This window comes from Ambystoma mexicanum, chromosome 2q (assembly GCF_040938575.1).
Source record: "Ambystoma mexicanum isolate Mex_15411 chromosome 2q, UKY_AmexF1_1, whole genome shotgun sequence".
Lineage (NCBI taxonomy): Eukaryota > Metazoa > Chordata > Amphibia > Caudata > Ambystomatidae > Ambystoma > Ambystoma mexicanum.
Window position 1 is genome coordinate 429,626,269 of NC_090924.1, and position 15,825 is coordinate 429,642,093.

Sequence of the window (15,825 nt, forward strand, 5' to 3'; positions counted from 1 at the left end):
CCTGCATAATCCTGCAGTAATCTGATTCTTGTATCTGAATACACTCTTATATCCTCCTATGGTGTAAGCTATCGTTTTTTTTTTAAGTACTGTGAGGAGGAAGAGTGGATCACCGTCTACTCCTTATTATTATTATTTATTTTTTTAAAGGACTGTGAGGAGGAGGAGTAGATCACTGTCTACTCCTCATTCTGCCTACTCTTCCTGTAGTCAGGCAGATCACGTGACTTGCTCTGCTGCGGGTCCTTTTCTCTAAAACACGTAGCTTGTCCTAGGAGAGCAGGGACAGTTCCGCACAAACCAACGTGTCAAACGTCAGTTCGGAGCAGCCGCTCTCTGTCTTGGCCTTACACAACTGCACGAACCAACGCAATGCCAGTGCGCTAGTTCGGAGTGTCTGCTCTCCGTCTGCACAAGCCTGCACAAAATGGTGCAGCTACTCGGAGCACCCGCTCTCGGTGTCCACTATGACCGCTGTCGCTGCTGCTGCCGCTTTCTCCGACCTGTGGGCTCTCAAGGCGCCGGCATCCTCGTCGCCATTTGAAGTATGTGACGTGAGACGTAATTGGTACGAACTGGCCTTTATTGATCTCATACAAAGATCTTTGAATAAATAACCGGCATCCCGTACCGCATCCTCCACCTTCACTCTCACCTCCCCAACGGTCGTTCTCCCCCCGTCATCGCATTCCACATTCTCTGCATACCATGGGCTGGAGGCCTCGAGATAAGGAGCCTCGGGATGCTCATGGAATACCACATAGTGTCACTGGGGGTTCGAGATGGTGGCTCAAGGCAGTGGAGCCATATGATGGTACCACTGGTGCAGCGATAAGACTAAGAGAGTCGTGCGTAGACGGCTACCAGTGACCGGAGTGGTGTCCTATGGGCCGGTAGATGCATAAAGTCAACAGTGCTGTCAGATGTCAACCAAAGAGATATATCCTTTTTAAAACATTCTCTCTTGTCAACGTCAAAGCACCCATGCACATGCCAGTTCAGTATGGGTAGCACCAACTTCGCTTTGGCTAAAATGCACACACACATTCTAAACTCCTCTGACGAATTTCCCATACATGGACTTCGTTCCCCGAGGGTGTACAACCTTGAGCGCGTTGGGACCATACTAATGGTGAAAGGCTCTATACAAATGACTGATGATGATGATGTTAATAGCGGTGTGACACGAAGTCGATGGCAAAATGCACTTGTGATGTCTCAAGTGGTGTACAGTGGAGTCCAAAGGCACATTTGATTTATTATGCCACCAGCTGTGGGAGAGAGGTCAATGTCACACTGCCCTTATGACGTGATCACGAGTTTTGATTGAGATGCGCAGTGCCATTGTGATATCAATACTGACGTGAGAGTTTAAATCCCAAAGGGACAGATAAAATACTAGCGTCATTCCAATAGTCGTTTTCGTTTCACAAAAGCTTCAAGTAGAGTGGTAAGGGGTAATTACAGCCAAAGACGTAGGCGTGGCCTTACGACGGACACGCTGCACGTTTGGAAAAAGTCATGTGAAAGCAGGCCAGAGTGTAATTAACAGAAGCTCGTGTAGGCCTCTGCGCGCCCCAGCAGGACCCGCCGCGTGCCAGAGTGGGGAGCCTGATTGCATTCTCCAGCGCGCGCTGTAAATAATCTCCGGTGTTCTAATTAATCACTGAGCGGGGACCACTCAGCGTCCATTAGATTTCCCAGCTCCCGGCCCCAGGTGGTCAGGAGGCCATCTCACCGCTGAAGAGATACCCTCTCGAGGGAGTCCCTGGGGGGAGGTACTGGCTTTCACTGCCGTCTTCTCTCCCTGGCGGGGAAAGCGGGAGGGCTATCCACCTAGAACAGAGCCTCTTTCACAATACTAGCCCGCGAGGCCCCGAGCATGAATAGCCCTCCTCGGGACCCTGTCTCTGCACCAGCATGGCCAGTGCTGTAAATGGGCAGGTATTTGCTAGGCCCGAGTACCGCACTTCTTTGATTTGAAAGACAAGTACCAGCGCTTCTCAGCAGGAACCCAATACATTTAATGCAGGAGCACCAGCACTTCTCAACAGCAGGCACACACTCTGGGATAGTGAGTTCACTTCTGTGTTTCCACTCCAAGCCCTGAACACGTCCCTTGGTTGTAGCTGGAAGTTTCTATAGAATGTAGATTCAGAGCTGAATTGGTTATGGGCAGGGTTTGTGTGAAGAAGTCTGTTGACCGAGAATGGCTAGTTTACTGCGGTGTACAATATTGCTATTCAAAGCAGGGCAACAGGAAAACGTGTTGCAAATAACACATTGGCCAGACTGAAAAGGAGAACTCGGACATTAACGCTTCCAGAAAGCCCAGGCACAGCTGTGGCTGTCAACCAAATTCTCTGCTTGGCACTCTTCAGAACATGGCATGAACTACTTGGAAATCGGAAGATATTGAAAGCCGTACCGGTGTGTAATGAGCAACCCATCTAGCAGGCACTGAAAATTAAATAATGTAGTCTGCCCACAACATGGCCACTATATCTGACAAATTGTCCTGCAGCTACTTCTCATCAGCCTTTTTATTTTAAATGTATTTTTTTATTCACCGAAGGTTACGTGCATCGGGGACCAAACAATTACACAGGTTGCACAAACATAAAGAAAACTAGAAAAGAGGTCTAGTATGCAGGGGGCGTGCTCATTACTTGAAAAGTGGCATTTTTTTTAAGATTTCCTGAAAGCTCTTAGCTCAGGTTCTGCTCCCAAAGGGATGGGCAAAGAATTCCAAAAGTTGGCTGCTTTTACTGGGAAAGATCTTCCCCTGCCGTTTGCACGCTTGTGGTTCAGGCAGGTGATCTGCATTGTATTGGATGATCTGAATGTTCTGGCTGGGTGGTGGTGCCCTGTGCATCGATTGAAGAACCATACAATGATCTTTTCATGCATACCATGAAAGGTTTCCTGCTTGATGTGCAAATCTAAGATTATCTTCGGGAAGGCTGAAAGAGGGAAAATGACCATCTTCTCTATTTTATTTATTTTGCATTTTTAAAGCGCTCTCACAGACCGCAGGCATCAAGGTGCTGTTACAGGAATTGCTTGTGTAATTTTTTTATTTTTTAGTCTTAGTTGCGTATTTATAACATGCTTAAATACCCAGAGGTTTCTAACCGCGACCCGGGGATCAAACCTATGTTGCTTCGTGTCTCTTGCTTTCAAGGCAAGCATGTTGCAGCTGAGCTATCCTCCCGGTTTGCTATGAAAAATCACACCCGATTCAGAAGTTCCAAGAGTCTTTAGCTTATTAGCACATGGAGATAGTTATTGACCCTTATTGACCCTCCTCTTGGCTATTCGGAATGTTCTGAACATGGAGATAGTTATTGACCCTCCTCTTGGCTATTCGGAATGTCCTGAACGCAGGCAATAACTACTGGTATTGACTGTGTTGCAGACTTTCAGAAGCAACTGATAACATTTCTCTGCATCCTAGAAATAGCAGTGCAATTTCACAGCACGATTTCTTTCAGCAAGCCACTCAAACCTAATCTAACACCCAAAGTGAAAGCAAGAATACTGACAAATTGGTTCACTTTTGTACAGAATCACTGCTCCCTTTTACATTGGACCCAAAGCAAACTCATTCTAAAAGTGTTCCAGTTCAGCCAAGTTTACAATTAAAATACTTACATTATAAAGGCAACCTTGTTATTTAAATACTACAAAATAAAAACACTTTTAATTAACTAAAACGTTTTGTGTACTTTCCACACTGTATAACTACCATATTTTATCTCATCATCAGCGCTCTAAAACATGTATTGCTATTACATGCATGTGCTAGGTCCTTTTAGACCGTAGTAAGGGCCATTACCGCTTGTGATAAGGACCCTTCCCCAACTTATGGTCCCCAGCTTCTCCTCGGGCCATACCTCGGGACCCGGTTATTATCTACATGGCTATAGTGACTCTCCTTGCTGATGGGATGGCACAACGACCACATTTTCAAAGTGGAGATGAAAATCACACAATGCTTATTTCTAGACAGAAAGTTTTACCACCAAAGAACAAACAATAATTAATTTTGCTTGAGGAGGAATAATGACCCTGACAGGATACAATATGCACATTAATCCACCAAAATGCCTTTTAACATGATGGTTGAAAAATGTGTGCCCAATGGCTACTGCATACAGGTACGTATAAATTGGTTAGCACCCCAGGCCAAATACCAGGTGAATGACATAACTGCAAGCACAGAAGTTTGAATGTCTTTTCTAAACATGAATCAGAACGTATTCATTATGCTTTATCATTTAATACGCCTGTGTCCTCTTTCTTTAAACACTTCTTTGTTAGAACTTAAAACATGTTTAAACATAAACAATCACAATTCTCAAGAATGGGGTTTCACGTTGAGAAATACCATTTCGAGACACAGGAATGAATTTACTCGGACTAAGATTTGAGAACTATGACCAGCATGCGAATTCAGTGGCTTTGGGAAGCGAAGGGCAGTCTCTGGTGAAGATCTCTCAAAAGCCGCTCTGTAAACCGTGGGGCCATGAGGCAAGGCCTTGGCTAGGTTTTCATCCCCTAGGATGTTCTGCTTGTCGCCCTTCCAGAAGATGTCCTCAAGGGAGAGAGAGGTTTGCCTGATGTTAGTGGAGACTTTTTTTTTAAAGTCTGGGCTCTGTTGTTGAACATCCATTTTGGGACTTTGGTTTCCAATGAAATAACTGTGCACAATGTTAAAGAATAGGGAGTTTTTGGTTCCTCGTGATTCTTCCCTTCTGCAAGATGGACTGTAGTGCTGGAAATCTTGTGGTCTATGGCAGGCTCCCATTATTCGACGTCTAGCCAGAAGAGGAGGAAGCTGGGTGCTCTGTGCCGCCTACTGTAGACCAAAGCACTGGTATTGTCTTTGCCCTCCAGAATCAGTTGCTGTTGCAGAGACTGTAGCTGAGATACGTGGGCCTGAGGAAAAGACAATTTTAATGTGCCTTGAGGTACATCTATCTAGTTTGATTTGACCTCACTCCAGGGATTTAACCTCTTCACCTCACATCTAGCACAGTCCCTTCCAAATATATTACATGTCTTTATGAACAGAGGATAGCACAGGGGCAATGCGCTGGTCTTGGAAGCAAGACCATGCGAGCAACAGAGCTTTGAATCCCAGTTCCGCGCTTAGAAACCGAACTCACGTATGGTACTAGGTGCGTTATTAAAAAACAATGAAATAAATCATGCGGTTAGAGAAATCCGGCTTCAATTGTTTCTGTACCAAAGACAATCTCGTGGATGTGGAAGCTACGCACATTGATACTTGTGCTCTTAAAAACGAGTGCCAATGCTTGCACAACATGAGCGGACGGCAACAGCCATCACTGGTCCTCGGTTGCACAGGACAGGGAGGGCTGTCCAAAGGAGGACGAGTGTTCTCATCACGTGCAGTGTCCTGGGGCGGGCATGGAAGCACGGAATCGGTGAACGTGGCCTACCCACATGATCCCTGGTCTGAGATCATTAAAAGGTGCATAGACATGTTTCTGGTCATTTTAAGGATGATGTGATTTGGTGGGCGTAAAATCTTCTGCATTTAAATGTTTGATCCAGCAAAGTAGGTCTACTCTTGATCAAACTGATGTTGTATTCTTCAACCTTATTTAAATATGTCTATGCCCCTCCCTAATATGAGACATTTTCATTTGTTAGAGGATTCATTGAACATGGACCTAGCTTTGGGAGGCAATGGAGCACTTTACAAGTCATAGGGGGAAGTACATAGAGTGGAAAGCAGAGATGCAAGGGAGCGGAGGACTAACAAAGGGGCAGCGGGAGAGCAGGCAATTTGGCAGCAAAGGATCTACAAGCAACCAGGCGAGGAAACAGTAGGGAGCAAATCGCCCAGTCCCGAGTTAGGAAAGGAGTTGAGGGTATGTGGACATAGGTGTCCTTGAAGAGGAGGGTATTGAGCCCCTTCCTGAAATGTAGAAGCTAGGTGACAAGTCTGTTGTTGATGGGGAGGTGGTTCCGCGGTCTGGGGGCATAGATGGAGAAGTCCTATCTTTTGGTTGTTTCTTTCCTGTGCAGTCAGAGTTCGAATCTCTGCTCGTCCTTGTGGATTGTAGGCCTCGGGGGAGAGGGGGGTGATGCTGATTTTCTCAGTGAGGTAGCTTGGGGACTTCAGGGTGACCGCCTTGTAGCTGATGCAGCAGGATGTAAAGATGATTTGTGCTTGCAAGGGGAACCAATGCAGTTCGATGTGGGTCAGAGTGATGAGGTCAGATTAGTCTTTGATGAGTCATTCAGCAGTATATAGGACACATCTCAGGGGTGCCAGGGTAGTTGCCGGAAGCCTTCCATAAGGGCACTGGCACCATCCAGGTGGGGGAGGACCAAGACTCGGGCATCAGATCTGAAGTTGTTTTCTGATATGAAGGGCATGATTCTCGGCAGGAGGGAAACGTTAGTACCAAGCAGTTGTCATCCTTGCTATGTGCTCCTTGAAAAAGAGGCGTCTGTCAATATTAAACCCAAGGGACTTGGCGCAGCTTGTCAGCTGTGGTGCGAAGCCCTCGAGGTTTATAGCAGAGAGCCACGATGTCAGGGTGTTCGCTGGGGGTCAGCACTAGCTACTCACCCATGAAGGGGTTGAGCTTCAGGGAAGCACTTGACATCCAGGACTAGATCAATATGGCCTTATGCCTGTGGATGTCTTTGATTGTGGATATCCTTAGGTAGAGCTGCGTGTCATCTACATATTGATGGATGTGGATGCTGTGTGCAGCCTGGCAGGTTCTGAGTAGTTGCATGTGAAGATTGACGATCATGCAGGAGAGGATAGATCCCTGCAGGAGGCCACAGGTAAAGTGTGGAGTTGGTGATCTGGAGGAATCCATTTGGTTGAATTGGTGGTGTTTAGCAAGGTAAGATTTGAACGAGCGAAGGATAATCTCGCTGATCCCATGCGGCAGTGTAAAATGTTGGCAAGTGTCAGGTGGTTTACACTATTGAACGCTGCTGAAAGGTCAAGGCGAACCATAAAGGAAGGATGGGCATCATCAAGGATGTTAAGGGCATGATTGATCACATTGATGATGGCGGCCCTTTCCATATTGCATATGTCTGGAACCCAGGTTGGTAGGACTGAAAGAGGCTTTTGCCATTCATATGTTGGAGGAGATGTCTCGCTACTCTTTTTTTGTCAAGGATCTTACCTAGGAAGGGAAGATAAGATGGGTGCTGGGATGGTAGTTGCTGAGGTTGTTGGGGTCCAGTGTTGGTTTCTCAAGAAGGGGGTGATTTGTTCGTCCTTAGGGGAAGTTGCCTTGAATGGGAGATTTTTTAAATGTTTGTCAAGTAAGGGAGGAGTCCTTCAATCGGAAGGGGTCTTAAGTACGAAGGCAGGCGGGATGTCATCTGCATACAATGTGACTTTCAGGGATGTTAGGGTGAAAGTGAATTCTTCCATGGTGAATGTCTTGGAAGTTCTCCAGGTAGTGGTGGTTTTATTAAATGGGATGTGTGGTGTGCTGTCAGTTGTGGGGTTGGTTTCTATGTGTTAGTGGCTCATGCTGATCTTTTTTATGAAGAAAGAATTGATGGTGGTGGGTTTTTGATGGAGTTTGGTATGGGCGAATCAGGCAGAGGGTTAATGCAATGTTTGATGGATTTGAGGAGAGCTCTGCTTTCTTTGTTGGCCATGGATATGGTGTTCTGGTAGGGCAAACGTAGATGCACTGCAGGATTTTCACGAAGACTTTTCCTGTTTTCTGATGGTTCTTTTGTTCAAGTTGAGTTCTTGAGTGTACCAGGGTTAGGAAGGTTTAGGCTTTGCGGTGCATTCTTTCACTGATGCATGGCAGTTGATGTTGGTTGTGAGGTTGGCGTTGTGTTCTTGGAGAAGCTAGTTGCAATCCCGATTCGGTTGAGGTAGATCGGCCCATGAGAGGTGGAGGCTAGCAAGGACTTCACTGGAAAGTGACTGCTTGAACGTTTTAAGTGACATAAAGTGTCATATTTGATGTGAAGTTTCATACTCCAATTCACCCATTCCTGTTGCCACCATGTAAAATGGTCATAGTAGTGGCAATCCAATAGTTCACTGAATATGCATCAATAAAGAGCAACTCTGACTATTTAGGACAGGCTGCAGGTATAATGATTAGGTTGATCTACTTGCCATGTGTAAACAACGAGTGCTTAGAGAAGCTGGTAATTCCACTGACAATCGAGGTACTTCCTTATTGAAAGAGTTCACTTCCGAACATAGTTCTTTTGGCCTTCGAGGTCAATCTCGGATAAATGAGTTACTTCCGGAACGGAATTCATCTCTCTGACAATGACCCAGTCAGTAACCACTAGGCAAGCCCCACACCTCACTACCCTTTAGCATCCCTCAGCGGCACGATTGGCTCATCCATCGGCAAGGGTTTTTCACGGCTACCACCCGATTTCATGAAGCCCATCAACCAGTGCAGCCGAGAAGCACACTTTCCCTCTATGCAGGCAGCAGGGTTTGCTCTTTTTCACCATCCTGGTCATTGCTCTCTACCAACCCGAGGTGCTTTGCAGGAAACAAAGTGAGATATTTCCAGGCCCACTAAGTCATACGTCAGGCACAGCCCCGACCCCACCAACCTTTAAGGTGAATCTTAAAGGACTGACCCATATCCCACCCTACCTCAGAATAGAGAGACATGTTTTTCATATAACTGGAGCCACTACATGCTTCTATCATTTCTTCTCTCGTTCTCTGTCTTTTTCTAACCTCGTTCTTGTTCCACTGCCTGCTTTCTTTACATTTGGGACTGTCACCTGTCTATAAGTCAATCTATCTGATCTTTTGTGTAGGTGCCTGTCTGTTGTCTGTCTCTCCTTCCCTTTCTCCCTCTCATTTGCAATATTTCCAGCGCTCTCTTTTCCATTCCCTCTTTCTTTGTCTAATTGTAAGCCTATATATAAAACATGTCATTTGTTCTCTTTCTTTCTTCGCTGCCTCTTACTTTTCCACCCCTATTTCTCTCCGTGTCCTTCCCATCTCCTACTTACTTTTGTTTTTCTCTGCTTCTCTCTTTCCACTGTTCAATCTCTCACTCTATATTTCACACTCACTCATTCCCTCTCTGATACATTTATGATGTCACACTGTTCTCCGCATACACTCTCCCTCTTGCTTTCATTTCTATCACTCTTCTCTTCTTCTACGCTCTCTATTTACTATAATTTGGTCCCTTTGAATGTGTCTTCCCTCACGCCCTTTTTCTGTCCCTTACCTTTTCGTCTCTGCTTGCCTCTGCCTCCTTACTCTGCTTCTCAGATGTCTGCGCTACGCTGCTGCTCACCTGCCTCTTCTGCCAGTTCTACGACTGCCTGCTGTTGGTGCCAAGTGCCTGCGGCCTCTGCGCGCACACCATCTGCGCTTCCTTCTGCGCCTGCTTCTGCGAGCCCCTGCCCACAGAGTGCTGCGAGGGCTGCTCCGAGGCCCTGCCCGAGGTGCTCAACGGCTTCTGCGACAACATGCACTGTAGCTGCTGCGTGGACTGTGACTGCTCCATCATGGAGGCCTGTCAGCAGACCAGCGAGTGCCTGGAGCTGGCCCTGGAGATCTCCGAGCTCTGCTACCACTGACTAACCTTTCGGGCTCTGCACAACTTACTAACCAACCTTCGGCCTCCAGCGTGAGTCAGCCATGGTAAGAAAGACTCTCCTAGTCCGCTAACACTCTGCCGCGACACTCTCCTAGTCCCCTAACACTCTGCCGTGGCATCCTTCCTCTCATCTGATATCTATGGACTGCTATTAAGGATCCTGCCACTCTCTACCTACCTTCACGCTTACTAAAAATGCACACCCCCAGTCGTGGAACTGGAAAACAATTGGTGGGAGATCCCACAAGGGCCAGGGTGGGGGTGGAGTTGGCGGGGGAGGCGGTGCCCGAGGAGGCAGGGTTAAGGGGGCGGAGCTCCCAGTTGACCACTGATCAAAGGAAATGTCCAAAATAATAGTTTAAAACGGCGTTATTTCTTTCATTCTGCTTCTTTTCCAAACTATATAGCAATTCCACTTTAAACCACTTCCATGGCACTGGTGATGCGTTACTTCACTATGCGGAAAATAGTTTTGACCAGTGTTGCTGAGTAAATATTCTTTAAAATGCACAATTTGCATTCCATTTTATTAAAAAAACTTCCCCTTGGGTACTGTTCAAAAAGGGTGATTTTTGTTTGCCATAAGCAACGTTTTCCTTTACTTGAAGCACAGCTCCTGCAGCTCCCCTCTGGAAGCAGTTGGGTGGCTGCATCCTGTGGGTAGTTCATAGGGGTATTAATTCATGCAATGTTTGTCGGATACCTGTATATTTATGTATTTATGCAATGTTTGTCGGATACAAGTATCTGACAAACATTGCACAAATAAATAAATAATCCGGGTCCATGTATCCGACAAACATTGCATAAATAAATAAATAAACCGGGTCGTGGCTGAGGACTGTAACTTCCTCTTGTGACCTCTTGCATGGGGTGTCCAAAGGAAGTTACAGTTAGCTTGCGTGCGCTTTTCCTTTTTTATTCTCCCTAGCGCAGAGCAGGGGTTTGGGGCGGATGACTCTGGCCGGATCCGGAGATCCGGCTACACATCTGGTGCCCATTGACCAGCCCTGCACACCCCCATTTTAGAAATCCTTAATTCACATCTCACATCTCTGACTATGGTCTTCCGAACAGCGTTAATCCCCACAGTGCTTGGGGACCATACCAATGGCAGTAGGCGCTATACAAATGGCACATAACATAACATAGACATACCATATAAGATCACCCTTCTACTTCTTTGGGAATCCACAATATCTGCAGTAAGCTTATGGGAATGTATATAGAGAAGGCCTCATTCATTGGCTGCTGGGCATTTTTGAGTTCCAGGATCTCCTAGCATGGCTTTTGAGTAATGTGTTTACTTTGCCTTGAAGTGGATGAACATGCATGAATGGTCTTCTGTGTTTTAACCAAGATTGTCCTGCTTTCTCTCTCTTCCCTCCCTGTGCTCCCCTTCCTGTCTCTGCAGACTGCTGTGTCCACTGCATCTTGGCCTTCCTGTTCTGCGAGTTCCTCAGCCTGTGTTCGGTGATGGTGGGCTGCCTGACCTGCTGCGGCGGAGAGGCTGGCGGTGGAGGTGGTGGCTGCTGCTGTTGCCCTGACGGTGGCTGTGGGGACGAGGACAGCTGCCCGTGCAGCACAGACTGCAGTGTCCTCGGGGACTGCTGCGAATCCTCGGACTGCCTGGAAATCTGCTTCGAGTGCTGCTCTATCTGTTTCCCTGGTTGAGGAGGCGAGGAGAGTGGTGGTGCGTGGAGTAAGGGAGTGGAGCTTATGGCAAAGGAGGAGAGGAAGGGGTACTGCTATCATTGTGTCACCCTGGGCCATAGGTGGATGGATCTACACGGGGATTGGAGGGTCTTTAGACCCACTGGTATCACAAAAAATATTTAGAGGCTGCAGCATGCAGGAAACCTCCATACGTTCCTCTGTTCTCAAGAGTTGTCAAGACCTCGCAACAATCGTCACCGTGATTTGAAACCTTCATTCTCATGAGTGACTCTCGCACATGCTGACTTGCCTAACCTGTCCTACAGTCACACCGCTTTCATCTAGAACAGAAGAGTATGCGCGGCCGCCCATGCCTGCCCGGCCCCTGGAGAGTAGGCCCCACTGACCGGTCCCGGCCATAACGCTGTACTCACCGCATTAAAACCATAACCACCCTTTTATTTAGCCATAGAACTGAGAATTCCCTCTTAGCACGTCTTCACTACTGTCCAGTACTTCCTACATTGGCTTCTACCAGAGGCCACTCTTGGAGGCCAGATCCCAAATCTTTTGATAGTCAACTGGTTGAGAGGTTTCTGTGACTAGATGTGTCTTTTTCCATAGGGCCCTGGATTAATGTGCAGCGTGCAAAGGAGAGGGCGGAGTGTGTGTATGCACTCACCAGAGTGAACACCAATGCTGTGCCTTGCCCAGAACGAGGGTAAAAGGAAGTGTTGTCTGTAGCAGGGGTCACTTGGGCCTTGAAAGGCAATGCTCCTTAACATAAGATTTGTATCCTGTCAAGATTGCATCCAAAGGCCTCCCAGGCATGTTCTTCACAGGCGGTGGGGTTGGTGGCTAACGAGTAGGCTCTAAAGAAGAGGGTGCGTGCCCAAAGAGGTTGATTTTGAGTTGTTTTCGAGACCACAGTAGAGCTTGAAAGAGTTAATGTTCCAGGTGTGTGTTCCCTGAGCTGAAAATATACGGTTGCCTCTGCAGTTTTACTTGAATCAGAGGTACGTCTATTGAACTCGCCCTGCATTGGCTCTGGTGGTATGGCTCATGGTGTGTGTGCTGAGCGTGGTAACGTGGGACTGTAGGTCCAAAGCTCCAGCCTAGAGGGGTAGCCTTTCAAGTAATGTCAAGAGCCTGACGTAGAAACCCTCAGCTCCATGGGGAGTCAGTGTGTGGCATTGAGGGCTGTGGTGACGCAGGTAGAGCAGCCAAGGCCACTCTTGATTCTGGCTGCTATGTTCTGGGAGTGCTGCAGCGTAGCAATGAGTTGTGGAAAACCTGCTTGATGCCCTGTATCATTTTTCAAAAGGTCGTTCTCCTGAATATAGTCTGTTGAAGGTCGACCTCCAGTGCTAACAGTGGCCCTGCCCTAAATGTTGCCTCCTTTTTTTCTCGTTTTGAGCAAAGGTCGCCCACATTGACTACATTTGCTTTCAAATAAATCCCTTTCCCTTCTTTATTTCTTGTCATTGGGTGTCCTCCCATTCTGTCACTTTTTGGGTTCCTCCTTGCCCCTCCTCAACTGCGCTCTATTGCCCCTTTCCCTCTGCAACACTGTAAATATTGTCTTTGAAAAATTGAATTGATTTTACGAGCTGTAAGTCTTTTTGCAGTTGTTAGGAGAGAAGTTCGTACATTAATTTACCAGAATTTTTTTCTCCCAGCCGGCCGTTTCCCTTTATCACTCTTCCGTTATTTTAAATAAGTTTTCATTAATTCTAGGTGCTTTTATTCCTTTAAAAAATTATTGCAAATGCGTTCGACCACAGTCGACCTTTGCACAGGAAATGACGTGTCCAGGCAGCCATCTTCCCCAAAACATCCTTTGAAAAGCGTGATCTGGTGGAACACATGGAGAACCTTTGCCTTGGACAGGAGAAAATGGGTGAGCGGATGTGAATGGATCTGAAGAGGAGTCGCTGATAATGATAGGGAAGAAACAAGGGTGTAAGGAAAGGCTGGCCCGATAATGAGGTGTCATTCCAGTGCACTGGTGGATCTAGGGGACAGAGCAGGAATGAGCAAGTATTTGAGAGGAGCGGGGGCGGTGATGAAGATCAAGCCAGTGTGTTGCACAGACCACCGGGCGGTAGGACAAAGCGATACCGAAGGTACGGGGTAGACTCAGATGAAGGAAAGTGAGATGTGGCTCAGGGTCTGTTAGGAGAGGAGGATTCGGGAGGACATGTCTTGAGGATCAGATGTTTGGTCTGAGAAGAGACCAGGAAGCGGGGCAGAGCGGGAGGAGCAGGTTATCAGGAAGCGGGGCAGAGCGGGAGGAGCAGGTTATCGGGAAGCGGGAGTAGCAGGTTATCATATTTGTTTCTATGGTAAGGCCTCTTATGGCCCTTTTTCTACTGCATGTAGAGCAGGTGAAGTTGCAGGATCAGACTGCATAGGGAATGCTTCACTTTTCTCAAATTGAAACATAATTTTGCACTTGCATATGAGTCGGGTAGTGAAACTGCATGAAAAAGAGCCTGCAGATTCCCCCTTTGGAAGCCAGTAGTATCAGTCAGCGTTAGGGGAGTTGGGACGCAGGAGAGATGCATAGACGGGGGCGATGCATAAGAAACAGTGTCAGCGGGAGGGGATGTGGGAAGGGCAAGCAAAGCCAAAAAGGGGAAGGTGCATGTGATTAAGTGGCTGATGATGCAGGAGTCAAGTGTGTGTGTGGTGGGACCAATAGGAAGATGAGGATGAAGATGAAGCAAAGAAAAGGAGGCTGGGGTCCGCAAAAGGTGATGGCGCATGAGCTGACCTACTGCTTCCTGTGACCAGCATGGAGATTGTCTCACTACCTATCGCATATAGAATGAGGCGACCTCAGGTGCGAATGAGTGATTCATCTCTCTACCAGAGATCAACGATCCAACCCTCAAAACCCCAAAGCATCCATCGACTTGGACACTGAATAAGAATGCCCAGAGATGCATGTTTCCCAAAACCTGTCCCGGACCTCTGCTATGACCATACCACTCCCCATTTCTCATTTCTGGCACACTCCTTTGATCTGGCCTTGTGGCATGGCCGACGCATGCAGCATTCTTCACTGCAGTGAATGCAAACAATGGCCTTGTATGCCTGCTCCTAGAACCCAGAACCATCCACGTGCTCTAAACAAATCCTCCCTTTTGTACATTTTTGATACTTTTCTAAACCTCTTTTCACAACAGCGGGCTTGAGGGGCCCAAGCATTGTTATGTGAGTGAAGCCCTGTCCGGTTCCGCCGGGGCATCAACACTTTGCTTTGATGAGGTGGCAGCTCATGGACAAGAAGAAAAAAGCACCTCCGCTTTGAGTGTTGGAAAAGTCTATTGATGATCATTTTGCTGCCCAACTGCACCACACAACTGGATTTCCAGCACTGGGAAAGGGTGCCAGTAGCGGGCAGTCAGTGTAAGCCAAGAGGACATTTCTATGAATCGGCTTTCAAAGGAAAACCATCTCTGTAGCCTTGGTCTTAACAGAAAGGGGTGTCCATAAAGACAGATTTTCTAACTGGTGGACGAGGCCTCAGGCAAATGGACATAGGTTCCACTAGACAAGACCAGGGCAGAGCCGGTCATATGGCATAAAATGGGATGTCTATTGAGAACAGCAACATTTCCTGCTCCACTCAGGTGGGTGTACAAGTGCATGTGGGGTGGCCCCCAAGGTCTCTTCCAAGCCTGGAAATGGGTGCATGGGCGGGAAAATGGGGTAGGGTTGATTTTGTTCTCTAATAACTGTAAATAGGAGGTGCTTTCAAGCCTACAGGCTCAAGTTTGGAAATTCCAAAAAAGAAATGACTGTACGATGCACAGACATCAATCTTCACTGAGTTGCTGCGTTCGAAAATGAATAATTTTTGTCTGGTGACATGTTGTCTATGCACAAGCTGTGCCCACCTATTGGCCAAGTGACCAGCCTACATCTTGACTGGCAGCAGTGAAAGCAGGGGAGGTTGGAGGCCACTGACCCCGCATCAGGAACTGCTTTTGAAGCTGTGTGGAGTGAGACATGTGAGGCTGCCTCCTCAACTGCTGATGATTCGATGCACTGACCTTAACACTGTGCGGCGAGGCCTGCATGATGTTCAATGAAGCTGTCCTGTGAGGGGGGCTGCACTGGGAGTAGGAGCCCCAGCAGCCCAGGCAAATGTGCTATCCCCTGGCACGGTGCAAGCTCTGGACCGACACCATTTGTATGTTTATGGCTATTTATATGTGTATATAAAAAACAGACTTGTTGGAAATGAACCGTTCAATTGTATTTTGTTAACAATTTGAAGTGGACACAAATGTACCCAGCGTCAGGGCTGACCTCGGATCTCTGCACTCTAAAATAGCCCATCTCTCAAGAAGTGAATGCACGTTGCCATTAAACCAAGTTTATTTCACAGCGGCCACTAAGGGAGAGGCTAAACAACTCCTTGGAGTTTAACTAACCTGAGTCTATCTGAACCACAGAACAGATACAGTATATATGCATTTCCAGAACAGTTAACATACTTCGACATTTCCCTCAGGTTCCCTTACAAAGTCATCACCCA

At 47.2% G+C, this 15,825-nt stretch overlaps 1 protein-coding gene across 6 annotated transcripts in view; it reads left to right on the top strand.

The window, feature by feature from the left end:
- Positions 1–15,528, top strand: part of LOC138569471 (myoD family inhibitor-like) — a 327,234-nt gene extending 311,706 nt beyond the window's left edge. For 5 of the 6 annotated variants that reach the window (XM_069647464.1, XM_069647465.1, XM_069647463.1 and 2 more), the window contains 2 exons: positions 9,290–9,664; positions 11,035–15,528. In XM_069647464.1, coding sequence (XP_069503565.1) covers positions 9,290–9,600 — 311 coding nt within the window. In that variant the 3' untranslated portion in view covers positions 9,601–9,664; positions 11,035–15,528. The remainder of the gene's footprint in view (positions 1–9,289; positions 9,665–11,034) is intronic. The other variant, XM_069647468.1, reaches the window with a different exon arrangement.
- The last annotated feature ends 297 nt before the right edge of the window (positions 15,529–15,825 follow it).